At 41.0% G+C, this 14103-nt stretch overlaps 1 protein-coding gene and 2 long non-coding RNA genes across 9 annotated transcripts in view; 2 read left to right on the forward strand and 1 right to left on the reverse strand.

Moving 5' to 3' along the window:
• LOC307220479 overlaps window positions 1-14103 on the forward strand; it is a 371449-nt gene that overhangs the window by 208257 nt on the left and 149089 nt on the right. The gene's annotated exons all lie outside the window — the stretch shown is intronic.
• The window catches only part of GULP1 (GULP PTB domain containing engulfment adaptor 1), a 183925-nt gene that overhangs the window by 167092 nt on the left and 2730 nt on the right, over window positions 1-14103 (forward strand). For 4 of the 7 annotated variants that reach the window (XM_079981725.1, XM_079981730.1, XM_079981728.1 and 1 more), the window contains 2 exons: window positions 4415-4553; window positions 10191-10285. In XM_079981725.1, the coding sequence (XP_079837851.1) occupies window positions 4415-4553; window positions 10191-10285 (234 nt within the window). Of the gene's footprint in view, window positions 1-4414; window positions 4554-10190; window positions 10286-12307; window positions 12319-14103 lie in introns of all 7 variants that reach the window. The other 3 variants (XM_079981729.1, XM_079981731.1, XM_079981727.1) reach the window with 2 other exon arrangements.
• Window positions 13029-14102, reverse strand: LOC307220833. Its single transcript, XR_013841125.1, has 2 exons — window positions 13513-14102; window positions 13029-13471 (listed from the first exon to the last, which is right to left on the reverse strand). It is a non-coding gene; the product is annotated as an uncharacterized lncRNA (long non-coding RNA).

A 14103-nucleotide genomic window follows, 5' to 3' on the forward strand; every position in this document is an offset into this window, starting at 1 on the left:
TGCTACATTTTGTACAGTGGTTAAAGGACAGGCCAGAAGCATTTCGTCTACTTCTGAGCAGTGCAGAAATGTACAGCATACCAAAACTGACTCTCCTTTAAAAACGCTTAAGGATAAGCTTGCTCTATATTGTTTGGGCTGTCTGGTTAAATTGAGAAAACAAATGGAATTCTTATACCTCAATCCCAAATGCACTGACGTAAAAATAAGCATCAAGGTTACTAGCTTTGTTTAGAATTCCAGCCTTGTGTCATAAAAAAAAAAGGGAACTGCTAATTACCAATAGAGAAAGTGAAAGATGAACCCTGTCTACAGGTTGACAATGCAAAGTTTACAATCTCTGAAGAATTGTGATTGGACAGCATAAAAGTTTAAATAAAATGTGGGAAGTCAGTAGATGTGGTAGGCAATGTAGAGCACTTGATTTTTTTGAAGTGCGTTTAAACTCTGTGCAAAATGAAGAATGCCCATTATTTATCCCAAAGATGAGCTGTAACATGCTTCCTGGTTGTAAGAATGGGCTGATACAACCTTCTCTTTCTGTTTGCAATTAGCAATTGGCTGCCCTTGGCAAACATGGCTTTTTGCATGGGTTTACCCAATAAAAATGCTTCTCATGATCATTCAGGTAGTGCAAGTATGCATTTATTTTGAAACAAAGATCAATTCTCTTATTATGATTGGTGTTCCTGAGAGAAACAAAAGGAAATACTTTTCAATTGCAATAAGTGAATGGGAAAAAACTAATTTAAGAATTTAAGAGTTTCAGATGTTACTGATTGATTCTCTCACTCTTCAAAGATCTGTAACTCCATTAACTGCCTTGTGTAGATTTTCTGTTGTAACAATTTATTCCTTATAGCATATATTTATACTTTCTGCATTTATTAGTAAGAGACCTATTTATAACTTCCACATTCATTTAAGGATGAAATCAGTTGCAATGGCCAGAATCCCAATAGTTTTTTTAGCCTTGCTCAAGGACTTGTGTGTGTTTAGCAATATATTTTAGGATTATTTTTTTTTTTCAGATCCAAAAACACTTTTGTTCAGGTCCAGACTAAACTAGTTGAACTTGGCTTTATTGGAATCAGTGGGGCAAGTTAGTCACGTTCAGCTAACCTTTTGTCTTGTTGCGAAGGAGACTCCTGGTGCAGGAGAAACCATTAGGGATGCACTGTTGGTTCATTGATAGCTAGTTTCTTTAGATCCTGGCCATTCAGAGCAGCCCAGAGAGAGTCAAAAACATTCAAGACTCATTGATTTTCAATAGGAGATTGTTATGCATGTTTTTACTGTTATGCATAATTCACTGCAAATTTGTCAGATGAAGGTGGGGAATAAAAAAGAACTTTTTGTGATGGACTTCAGCTTTTAAAAAATTGTTTGGAATGTCTGGGTTTGGATTTTTGTGTGTGTGTGAAATCCAAAAATGAATTAGCCAAGTAAAAATAATCCATACTGATTCCACATAAGGCTTGTGATGTCACAATCCTGTCATAACTCCTGATGGAATCTGTTCTTCACACAACCAAAGGCCAACATTTGATGGCTAAACTTCTATGATGGGTGGACTAGCAGGATTTTATTATAAATTAAGAGCCTATGGCTTCTACAGTATCCAAATGCTATCCATCAACATATTTCACTTTCAGCAAAAGTTGAGTATGTTTATCACAACAGTTCTGAGTTAATAAGCAGCTAATATATTAGTTGCAGAGACAGAGGAATGCATTTGGACGAGACTTGGCTTTTTTTTCAGAGAACTCAGAGAAAGAAACAAAGTACATAGTAACTATGTACAAACAAATTGGGCAGGTTGCATTATTTGGGTCAAAATTTGGCAAATCTGTTACATGGAAAGACTCCTACATATGCAGAACATGGCGTTTTCCTGTAAAGTCCTGCAAGGTACAGTGCCTTGTTTTTAGGTGATTAAGAAGTGATACTTATTATCCATGATGCATAAAGGCAGAATCAGTTTGTCTGCCACTTATATTCATGTTTCTCCGGTGTGTTTAAAATGGGTGGCTAACAGGTGTTAGATGTTGTTGGACCACAGCTTCCACCTTTAGAAGATACTTCTAATTTCAAGAGTGCACGAGCTTTTAGAGATTATTTTGTTGTGACTATTCTAGGGATTATTAAGACAGTTCTGAGTAGTGCATTCTAACCTTTATATGATAGTCATTCAGTTCCAAATTCAAAACCAATAGGAGGACTAGCTTTGCTGCATAGGAGCCGTCCCTTCTTAAAGACAGGGTAAAGTACGTTGTGGAACATAACAGCAGAGAATGCTCAGCTTGCAGAAGAACCTAGCTTGCCTCAAAGTCTAGAGAGTCCTCTTGCCAGCTGCAATTTAGCAGCCATCCAGCTGAAGTCAGCAAGCAAAGTTGGAAGACTAAGTGACTTCACCATGCTCTGCAGACTAGCTGCTGGCGATTTGAAAAAATTGAGGGAATATGTGTAGTCATTTGTCATGGGTGATTTCTTTCCAGTAGAATACTGTAACGCTATAAACTTCTATTGGAAGATGCTGAAGAGTCTGGGGATGCATAGACCAGGCATAGGCAAACTCGGCCCTCCAGATGTTTGGGGACTACAGCTCCCATCATCCCTGACCACTGTTCCTGTTAGCTAGGGATGATGGGAGTTGTAGTCCCAAAACATCTGGAGGGACAGAGCACCTTATGAACATAGGTGAACTAGAACCAGGAATGCTCTGAACCTTCCTCCAAACGTACCTCTAAGATGCCAGGCTTATCCTTCCTATTGAAACCAACCTTTATAGAAAATGCAAGTTCCTCTCTCTCTGCCTGTGACCCAGGAACAAAACTTTCCATCATTTTGTAACTCTGGACAGATAGTACAAGAGGCCAGTGGCTGGCTATCGCGGAAGGAGCGTGTGTGATGCTTGTATGTGAACACAAAAGGCTTGTTCAATTTTTTTTATTGTTATAAGCGTTAAGGTTCTCTGGGTGAAATTCAATGTAACGTTCTTCTGATTGTTGGATCAGCACAAGCATTTTGGCTTGCCAGACAGAACCATCTCCCTTCTCCTTCTCCCCCACCCCTTTGTGTAGTTCCGGTGGTGCTCTGAACAGCACAACCACCCAAACTCATGGGCAGGGTGGGGGCATGAGGAGATGACTGGAGGGAACCCACTGTACAAGGAGAAGTCTGGAGGCTCCACTACATCAAGGCTATTTCCATAAATTGAAGGACTCCTTCTATTTATGGAAGGGCACCATTAGATACAACCCAGAACTATGTGATGTATGAGCACTGTTAATATGCAGGAACAAAAAAAAGAGAGAGATGCTGAGTGTATCTAACCACCCGTTAAAACACAACATATCAAGAAGCCTTGCATGGCAAGAGGGAAGAAGGACATCACCTCTAGAAACATGGCACTGACATCAATCTATTCCATTACAATGTGAAGATAATTGGTCATTGTACGTCCAGTTAGCCTTGTTCCATTATAATATCAGTATAACCAAACCAGATTGTTATGCATAACATTTGAGACATAGTTGGGATTTTCTGTTAGAGATATTTTTCCTGCATTGTCAATAAAACAAAGTTGCTTGTTAGCTCCCTGTAATGGGAAAGCTTACTTAGATTATCTTATGCATATCTCTCTGCTTTCTGTATGTTATTGCTGCATATTTTCCTCTTAGGAAAGCATTTTTACTTGGATAGCAATGGTGAAATGACTGTGGCTATTAATCTTAATCCGACAGAAAAGTATATTTTCAGCAAATTATACTTTCCTGAAGCTGACCAGAATTTCTGGGCTTTTTTAGTGATGAGGTTTCTATAGTACCAAGCTGAACATTTTAAAAAAAAAAAAAAAGTTAGTTTCAATATATTCATGGTCCTTAATGTGTTTTCATCCAAATTACTGCTATATTACATAATGGTTTCTCAGTGTTTAGAGCAACTGCTATGTCAGGTTTGCAGAATATTAATCCTATTATGACACAAGAGGTAATAAAACAAAACTGATACATTATCTCTTAATTTCAGGTGCTAGTTCTGTATGTTCTGATGTATAGGCAACTGTCCCGATAAATGGGACAGTTTATCTCTCTCTCCATTCAAATGCATTCATATTCCCCCCAACTCTTTTGTATCTAAAAGTCATTCAATTCTGGATATACCAGATACGCTAAAACTGCGAAAGTATTACAATACTGGTGGATGCGTGACTGAAGGCTTTAGCATGTTTCATAAACCTCAGGCTGCAAATGCCAATTTCTCATATCAGCTCTTTTGTTTTTTGCATGCCCTCTTCTGTTCGAAAACGTAGCTTTTTATCTTCTGCATTGCATGCGAAAAGAAAAAAAGTTCAATATTGTGATTTTTGTCATGTGAAATTTTGCCCTAATGTTTATTGTCCTTATTGTAGGCAGGCAGTGTGACACCTAAATCACCCTCCACTGACATCTTTGATATGGTTCCCTTTTCTCCCATATCCCCTCAGTCATCAACTCCTACTCGCAATGGCACACAGCCTCCTCCAGTGCCCAGTAGATCTGCAGAGATCAGTAAGTTTTGTAATGAACTGACCTGATTTGTTTTCATCTTCATACTAAGCCAAATACGGTTTTTTGGAAACCACACATTTAAAAACGATAGTGCTGGGTTCGCAGTGTTCCTGTTCTTTGAGAGTTTGGGTGTTTGGGGGGCATCCTGTGACCCTTTGATATGTTCAAGTACAGTGGTGCCTCGCAAGACGAAATTAATCCATTCCGTGAGGCTCTTCGTCTAGCGGTTTTTTTGTCTTGCTAAGCAAGCCCATTGACAGTTTAGCGGATTAGCGCTATTAGTGGTTTAGCAGCTTTTAGTGGATCAGCTGCCAAGCGGCTTATCAGCGGATCAGCTGATAAGCGGCTTAGGGCTTAGGAAAAGGGGGGGGGGAAAGGGAAAAACCCCGCAGGAACTCGCAAGACATTTTCGTCTTGCGAAGCAAGCCCATAGGGAAATTCATTTTGCAAAGCGCCTCCAAAACGGAAAACCCTTTCGTCTAGCGGGTTTTCCGTCTTGCGAGGCGTTCGTCTTGCGGGGCACCACTGTAATAACTCCACTCAAGGCAGAAATTAAGATAGCATGTTTGTTGTAAACATTTGCTTGTCCCCCTTTGGCTGTTAAAACTAAGCAGGCGTTCAACTATATATGTGCTAACTAGGGGACTGGATCTATCGTTTCATATTGCACAAAAGCAATCTGAGGATATGTTTTAGTCCCGTGTTAACTTTAGGAAAACACTTCTACGGTCTTCGTTGTGACACTTCATCCGTGATTCAACTAGTACCGCACCTTTTTGTGTGTGTCCCCATGCTGAAAAGAAAATGTGGTGGCAATCTCATATTCCAGTGGCTAAAGAAGGAACACACAGGGGACGCTATGTTTTGAAGAAGAAAAACCTGTGCCCATCAAATCCCGCATGGAAATATTAAAGGAGTTTACACTCGACTTCAGAACCACCTGTGTGGTTCTTTTGGGAAGCATCTCAGAAGAAGTAAAGCGTTACTGGATCTGCCTTTATTATTTTAACCCTGGTAACTATTACCAAGTATCTGCAATTTCTCCCTCACAAAGCCAAACTACTAAATAATTTCTACGGCTATCCAGTAATATAGTTAACATTAACTTTGTTAACATTAAGTATAAGTGGGGTGGTACCAAATGTTCAATAGTTTTCTTATTGTTGGGGGTACAACTAATGATTTTGGCAATGTAAATTCCCCCCGCCTCCCCCCAGATCAGTTTCCGCTTTGATTGAACACCCGCACCCACACCCACACAAAAACATTACTTCAAACCAATTTTGTGCCATCATTTGTCCTTCATCACCAGATGTCATCAAAAGCAGTCAGGTTTGGCTAACTCACCTTACCACTGAGGGCCATTGCAAGTGAGACTTGTTTAAACCGGGGCGCAAATTTCAGTACAGCCGTACCTTGGATTATGTATGTCTTGGTACTCGGATGCTTTGGCTTCCAAACGCCGCAAACCCGGAAGTGAGTGTTCCGGTTTGAGCACATTCTTTGGAACCCAAATGTCTTGGCTGCAGGAGCTTCCTGCAGCCAATCAGAAGCCACGCTTTGGTTTCCGAACGTTTTGGAAGTCGAAAGGACTTCTGGAACAGATTCCGTTTGACTTTCAAGGTACGACTGTATAAGGATTGCCAAAGAATCACCAAAAGAGGGTAGCTTCTCTCCACCCCATGTTGCAGCATTTCCAAAGGTGTTTGTGTGAGAGATAACTGCAAGGTCCATGTGTCACCTTAAATTACAAAGAAACTAAACTATGGATTGAATTTCAGTACACAGCACGCTAGCGCATACTACTGAAATCACAGTCATTTAGTTCCTCCCCTGCTGCTGCCACTCTACCAGGAGACAAGCCGTGGTCCTCTGAAAACAAACAATGAGTGGTAAACAATATTTGTTCTTGGCTTACTCCTCTTTGTTTGTTTGGAAGACTAACAAGGGACAAGCCTGTGTTATGGCTTGTTTCTTGCCAGTGCAGCAGGAGTGAGGGAGGAGAAAAGGACCCACAATTTCTGCAGCATGCTGTGCATTCATATACAAACCATAGCTTAGTTTAACTGTAAGTTCAAAATGATAGTTTAGTAATTTTGTGAGTAATTCTGGTCCAGCTCTTGTCATGCTATCCGTTGTGCTTTTAACACAAAACAGCCAAGTCAACAAAGACTGTCATTTTTTTTATAAAAATAAAAGGCTTTACCGTTTACATTCTTTTTGGGAACAAATTGCCCATTGAAATCTTGAAAGATTGGCCTATTGTTTCTTTCCAAATGTATTTATATACTACCCTCCCATAAAATATCAGGGGTGTATACAGCAATATAAAAACCATTAAAAGCAAGATGGGATAATCATTAAAATGACTGGCCACTCCAGAAAATTTCAAACAACAGCATAGGGCTGCCAGCATATATGAAGTCTTTTAAGAGACGCCTAAAAACGGATGGTGGCTGCCAAATTTGCTGGAAGAGTATTCCACAATGTGAGACCAACAAAAATATCTGCCCAACAGGCCTCTGTATCACAGCGGTAAACAGCACCCTTCCAGATTATCTCACTGATTGGGCTGGGATAGATAGAAGGGCTCAGGCAGTCCTTAAGGAATGTTGGACCTAAGTTGTTCAGGGCTCTGTACCTGACTTGATATGCTCATCTCCCCAGATAGTAATCAGTGAATTGTATTATGAGCAGAATGTGAAGTACTCCAGGCTGCTTGTGCACTATTTAACCCCAAGAAACATAGATGCCTGGCTTGAAAGCAGAGGTTGATTACCTCAAAGGAAAGGTATAGTTTATGTTTCTGGAAAATAGTGAAAATCTCCAGCCCTTTTGGAATTACTGGGGGAAACAAGCAGGGGAGTTGCAATGGCTGAAAACGAGGGGGGAAATCCGCAATTATTTTAGGCTTTCGCGTTGTCAATGCCAAGAGACATCTTTTGATGTGTATTGAAGTCAAAGAGGATATTTCTGAGATCAAAGTGTCCCAATAGGAAAAAAGCAACTAAAATCTGATAATAGATGAACAACATCTTATACTCCCTTCTTAGAAAATAGTTTGATTACCACCAATAACAACAGGGCAATTTTTTTACTTTGTGCTATAAGACTCATGGGGCAGTGGCCTTTCCAGGAGGTCTGCTGGTCAAATTTTCTTCAAAGAAACATTGGAACCCAACTACTTCCACTGTCCACATGCGTGCTTCTCTTTTATCCTTTTATTTTTCATAACAGTTTACCAAAAGAAGAACCTATTTAGAAACTAATATTGCTAATCACATTTCAAAATCAAGTTCAAAGTCTGGGAAGGTACTGCATTCTCCACCATAAAATAATGGTCTGAAAGAGGCAATAATACTTTCAGGATCTTATGAAAGCACTAATGAAATGGCTGGCTTAAAGAGTTTGCAATGCAAAGTCCTCTGCTCAGATTTGTTGGCTGAAATCTCGTCTCTTGAACCCACTCACAAGGTGGTGTATCAACCATCGTCTCTTAGAGCTCTTCCCAATTAACTGCAATATGAAGATAAGTAATGCCAGCCTGGGACGCGGGTGGCGCTGTGGGTAAAACCTCAGTGCCTAGGACTTGCCGATCGCATGGTCGGCGGTTCGAATCCCCGTGGCGGGGTGAGCTCCCGTCTTTCGGCCCCAGCTCCTGCCCACCTAGCAGTTCGAAAGCACTCTTAAGTGCAAGTAGATAAATAGGTACCGCTTTATAGCGGGAAGGTAACGGCGTTTCCGTTTGCTGCGCTGGTGCTGGCTCACCAGAGCAGCTTCGTCACGCTGGCCACGTGACCCGGAAGTGTCTCCGGACAGCGCTGACCCCCGGCCTCTTAAGTGAGATGGGCGCACAACCCTAGAGTTGGACACGACTGGCCCGTACGGGCAGGGGTACCTTTACCTTTACCTTTACCTTCACCTTTACCTTTACCTTTACAATGCCAGCCTACCTCACAGGGCTGTTATAAGGATTGTTGAGATAGGCACATTGTGTGTTGAAAAAGGAAAATGCAGTCATTATTTATTGGAAGATCTTGCATCTTGTAATAGGTAAATCAGTCTCTTTGTATTTTACTAAATTTAGCGGTCCAGTATATTATCATTATAATGCATTTTCACGAGGTGATTTTATATGTCATGGACCAATAGTAGTAATTTTAGAAGATGCAACAATCACTTCTAGATCTTTTAAAGTGTGAAACAGAAATGCCAGATTTAAGACCTTTCTCCTGAACACTCCATAACCACACATAAAGCACTGCCTTATAAATCTTCCTTCTGTTATGTTATTATTGTGGTTGAGAAATTCATCCATAAAACAACTTGATATGGTCATACATTCTGGGAGTGTGTGAAATACCACAAATCCACTCCTGTTTTAGAATAGAAATTATTACACTGTGAAAGGCATGACAGGGATAGATGTGCACCACAAATTAATACAGGAGAGCAACGGGAAATCTGCAAATAAGGGACAAATACTCATTTTTAATATTAAAAATGAGAGATGCATTAATCAGAAAAAAATGTGTTTTTTGTAATTCTCTTGTCAATCTCTAGCTAGTTAAAGCAGAACATAATCTGAACTGTAACATTTGGGAAATAAAAGATTTAAAGCATCATGAGAATAGAAGAAGGAAGCAATTAAGCAAGAAGTTGCTTTGAGCTTTCTGGCATTCTAATTTTGGGGGTTTGGATGTTTTTGGATGCACTGGGCATCAGTCAGGTGATTTCCACCACCTGAATATGTTCTGATGTGGTAGAGTCCCAGGAACAATGTGCTATCTTCTTTTCTCTGAGCGTTCAAATCATCCCTAATTGCTGGGATTACACGCACTGTTTCAGCACTTGCAGTGTCCACAATCCGTGCCCGTAGCATAACTCAACTTGCACTGCGAATCCTGCCAGTTCACAAAGATTAAGAGGGGCTGGCCATCAACTATACGGACTTGGGCTGTTGGGAGCTGAAGTCTAACAACCTCTGGAGGACCACATGTTCCCCATCACTGGTATGCTCTATCATGCCTGGAGGGGCTTTTGGAAGCTGCCCGTTCTGAATGCCTTTGAGCAGCTGTTCTGATTTAGCTCAGTTCTGTGTAAGAGAAATATAATGCAAGCCAAAGGATTATTTCCCTCCTCGAGCTTCATCTTTTGATAAGAAACACTGCGCAGTCGTAACCAAAACTAATGAGCTGGTGATCTGAGGCTTGTTTGCTGGAACAACTTACTCTGCATATCTGTCCTGCTTAGAGAAAACACACACACACACATTTCAGTTTCTGAATGATCTTCAGGGGCTGTATGCTTTTAAAAAAAGAAGATGACTATGCTTCATACAGATTTAGCCTGGAATTCGTGGAGATGCCCTCTCGAAAAATAATTTAGGGGAAATGAAGTGAAAATTAGTGGTTGCCAGTTCATGACTCCTTCTCCAGAGGGGCAAGACGCAATGATCAAGAGTGGTGGCTCAACCGAACCATCTAGTACAGACCTTCTAGAATACAGCAGAACACTGGTTGCAAATTTTGCTGCTTTGCATTCTCAAGTCCAGAGTTTCACCAGCTGTCTGAGTTTCCATACACTCCACCTCTTATGTGTTCCTGATTCCTTTTTTTTTATTCTTCTTCTTTCTAGAGAGAGACCTTTTTGGAGCAGAACCTTTTGACCCTTTTAGCTGCGGAGCAGGAGATTTCCCTCCAGACATTCAATCCAAACTAGACGAGATGCAGGTGACAAAACATTTGCCATTGCAAAAATGTTGTTTCTATTGCCATGTAAATATCAGGGGACATTGTTTGTGCTGTAGGCGGCATGATCTTGGCCTGTAAAATGTTCAGTCTTGCAAGAAAAGAAAAGGGAAATAGGATTCATTCAGTTGTTAATAATAGAGTGTTTATGCATCTTAAGCAGAGGTAGGTTTTCTGGGGTCCTCCACATTTTCCGTCATCCGTCCCCACTGTCCATGCTGCTGGTAGTCCAACATCTAAGGAGAACAACACAGGCAATAGTGAATCGGTGCTCAGATTCCTTAGAGGATTTAATACTTACTCTATAAGCTTTTGTAGCACTTCTGCAGAGGAAATGGGGTCAATATTACTGTTCATGCTTCCTCTAGAGAAGAACTATTTATCCCTTGTGGGCTACATGGAAGGTGCAGTTTTGAAGATCTGAATGTAACCACGACCCAGGTTTTTTGGGACTACAACTCCCATCATCCCTAGCTAACAAGACCAGTGGTCAGGGATGATGGGAATTGTAGTCCCCAAACAGCTGGAGGGCCAAGTTTGGCTATCACTACACTACAAGACCACCAAGGAAGAATGCACTCACTGCAAGCAAGCCTTAATATCTATCTGTAAAACACATTTTGCTCTTTCAAGGTACAACACACTTCGCCTAACTATAATATTGCTTAGGCTCCTAACCAGGTTTGATTCTTGCCATTTGGAGTCCTTAAAAAATGCCTCCTTCTCTTCCCTTCCTCCTCCTTTCATATGCCAGCACTTCATTGTCCATGTTGCCTGCCTTTGTACGTTCTTTAGGCCCAACAGGACTTCTTTGAACCTACCCCCAAGAGCTGGACCACCCACTCAAATACATGACAAATGGTAGCCCACTGGGTTTCTCCACGCATTTCTCAATCACGATCCCTTCTCTAGTCACTCCATCCTATTTGTGTATGGTTAATCAGCTACTCACACTTCATTTCAAACCCACAAGACCCCTTGCCTATCTCTCTTCGTCACTGCTGGGTATCTTTGCCCATTGACTGGCCTTTGCTTACCTCAATGTAGTGGTTAGGCCCCCACCATCCCCTCACTACTCTTCCTGATCCATTGACACACAGGGCAGTATAGGCCAGTTGGGTGCAGGACTAGTGGCAAGAAAGACCTTGCCTTTTAGCTCCTCTAGGGACGCAGGTGGCGCTGTGGGTAAAAGCCTCAGCGCCTAGGACTTGCCGATCGAAAGGTCGGCGGTTCGAATCCCTGCGGCGGGGTGCGCTCCCGCCGCTCGGTCCCAGCGCCTGCCAACCTAGCAGTTCGAAAGCACCTCCGGGTGCAAGTAGATAAATAGGGACCGCTTACCAGCGGGAAGGTAAACGGCGTTTCCGTGTGCGGCTCTGGCTCTGGCTCTGGCCAGAGCAGCGATGTCACGCTGGCCACGTGACCCGGAAGTGTCTCCGGACAGCGCTGGCCCCTGGCCTCTTAAGTGAGATGGGCGCACAACCCCAGAGTCTGGCAAGACTGGCCCGTACGGGCAGGGGTACCTTTACCTTTACCTTTAACATCATTCTGCTTTTTCCACCCCAATATCCATGGTTTTTGACAGTATACCATGTGAGACCAAAATCTACAAAGTGCATGCACAAAATATTTGTGTGTGATGAAATACCATAAATACCTTTCCAATCTCAACAGTGGAGAAATTATAATAGATTTACTTCAGAAAATGAACTTGGTTGCAATCAACTTTATATTTACTTCTGAATATTTTGTAAGAAATAATGAAAAGATAAATTTAGTTGCAATTATTTTATATTATTCGGTTTAGTTGTTTGTGAGATCTGTAACTAGGAGCAAAATCCTATGCATATCTACTTGGGCGTAAGTTCTCTTGAGTTCAGTGAGGCTTGTTCCATGTAATTGTGTATAGAATTGTAGCCTAAATTAGAAATGTTATTACTGATGTTAACCAATCTGCCAGAAGCTCTAATATTTCTTCCGTTTCTTTGTGCTTTCGTGGGTGTGCAGCGTCAGCGATGGTTGGTATATATATATTTTAATGAGTTTCGATTCATGTCCTATAAAGTATAATAACGTTGGTGTCTGAGATCTAAACTTTAGCACTTCAGATTGCTAGATTTCCATTCTTTTTCATTTTTCATGTGGTAAAATTTGAGAAATTCTTGCAGGCTCCTTTCAGAGAGGTATTGACTTTTTGTCTGTAATAGCTCACTATGCTGTACATACACATTATATAAGAATGAGTTCTTTTATTCAATCTGAACTGTAAAACTCAAGGGAAATGTTATTACTTCAGACAGAGCAGGCAAGATGGCTACCATTTCTGTAAAATACAAACTTTTGCGGGGATGCTGTGCTCTGGGTCTATGTGCACTTCAAGTGCCCTCAACCATGCATATGATATGTATAAAAAAAGACACTCCTGCAGATGTCCCATCATATAGGGACCTAATTCACAGTGTTCTTCCCACTCCCCATTCACTGAGGTAGAAGAACAATTTCATACATTAGGATAAATGCACCATGTGATAAAAAGAGGTGTGCATTGCTAAAGAGCCACACCGCCACTGATATGAGCCAGGAATCTGCTTTATATTTTGACTTGCTAAAACTATGACCCTTTGCCAGCAAGTATATATTATCTCCCCCAGGCATTCTTTTCCAGAAAATAGAAGGCATGTGCATTGGACTGATTCTTTACAGTCACATTCCCAATTCTGTCATCCAAACATGTAGGTCTCTAAGGAATTGAATCAATGCACGTGTCTTCTGTTGTTGTTTTGTTTTTTCAGTAAAAGAATACTTATTTATTCTTCAGCTCGAGCCAGTACTGTAATCCAGAGGGGAGGGCTACCTTTCAAATCAGCCATGTTTGTAGCATATTTGATTTGTAGGTCAAACTGAAATCCTATAAGCCCACAGGAATAACCCTTATGAAAGCACCCCTATCTTGCCAAGAATCACTTCTTATCTTGAAGGTTGCCTCTTGCCAATTTGTACGTAAGGCAGTCTATGCTGCCATGGTCTAAAACAGAGCCATCGTATTCTCAGTTCCTTATCCAACTAGATCTATTCCAGCTCAGAATGGAACAGCATACTTTTTCTCTATTTGCAAGCCCGATACAGTGGAATGTGACACAACCCACTGTATATTTTCAATCAGGGTTCAACCTTGACACCAGACACAGACACAGACACAGACACACACACACACACACACACACACACACAAACAACTTTTGCAGGCTACATACATGTTCCACGGCCACCACCACCTCCAAAACTGACAAAATGCAAACGTTCAAATTCACTTTTTTAATTTCACATTAGGCAGATATTTGATGGGGACCCTGATCTCAAACTGAGGGTGCTTTTCACATATAGATAGTGAGATATATTTTAAATGTCATTCATACTGTTCATCTATTATTAACGGGACAGTGGAAACAGGCAGCTTAAGGCTCAATAGCAGTAACATCAAAAGCATATGATGTGTGTGTGTGTAATTAAAGCACATTAATTTTTTTAAAAGCAGTCACACAAACACACACACACACACAGAGAGAGAGAGAGAGAGAGAGAGAGAGAGAGAGATATTAATTTCATTCTCTATGAAACAATCCAGATGAGAATGTATTACAGAACTCAAAAGATCTTATTCCTGCATGGCCAGACGTTATTTCTTTTCTTTTTTTAAGGTGAATTCCACAGTTATAAGAATGAGCACTTCTCAACAGGCGTTTGTAAAATACCGCATTTTCTCACTCTTTCCTGTTTCTTTGTTTGTGTTTTTCTTCCTCTGT

This window comes from Podarcis cretensis (genome assembly GCF_951804945.1).
Source record: "Podarcis cretensis genome assembly, chromosome: 1".
Classification (NCBI taxonomy): domain Eukaryota; kingdom Metazoa; phylum Chordata; class Lepidosauria; order Squamata; family Lacertidae; genus Podarcis; species Podarcis cretensis.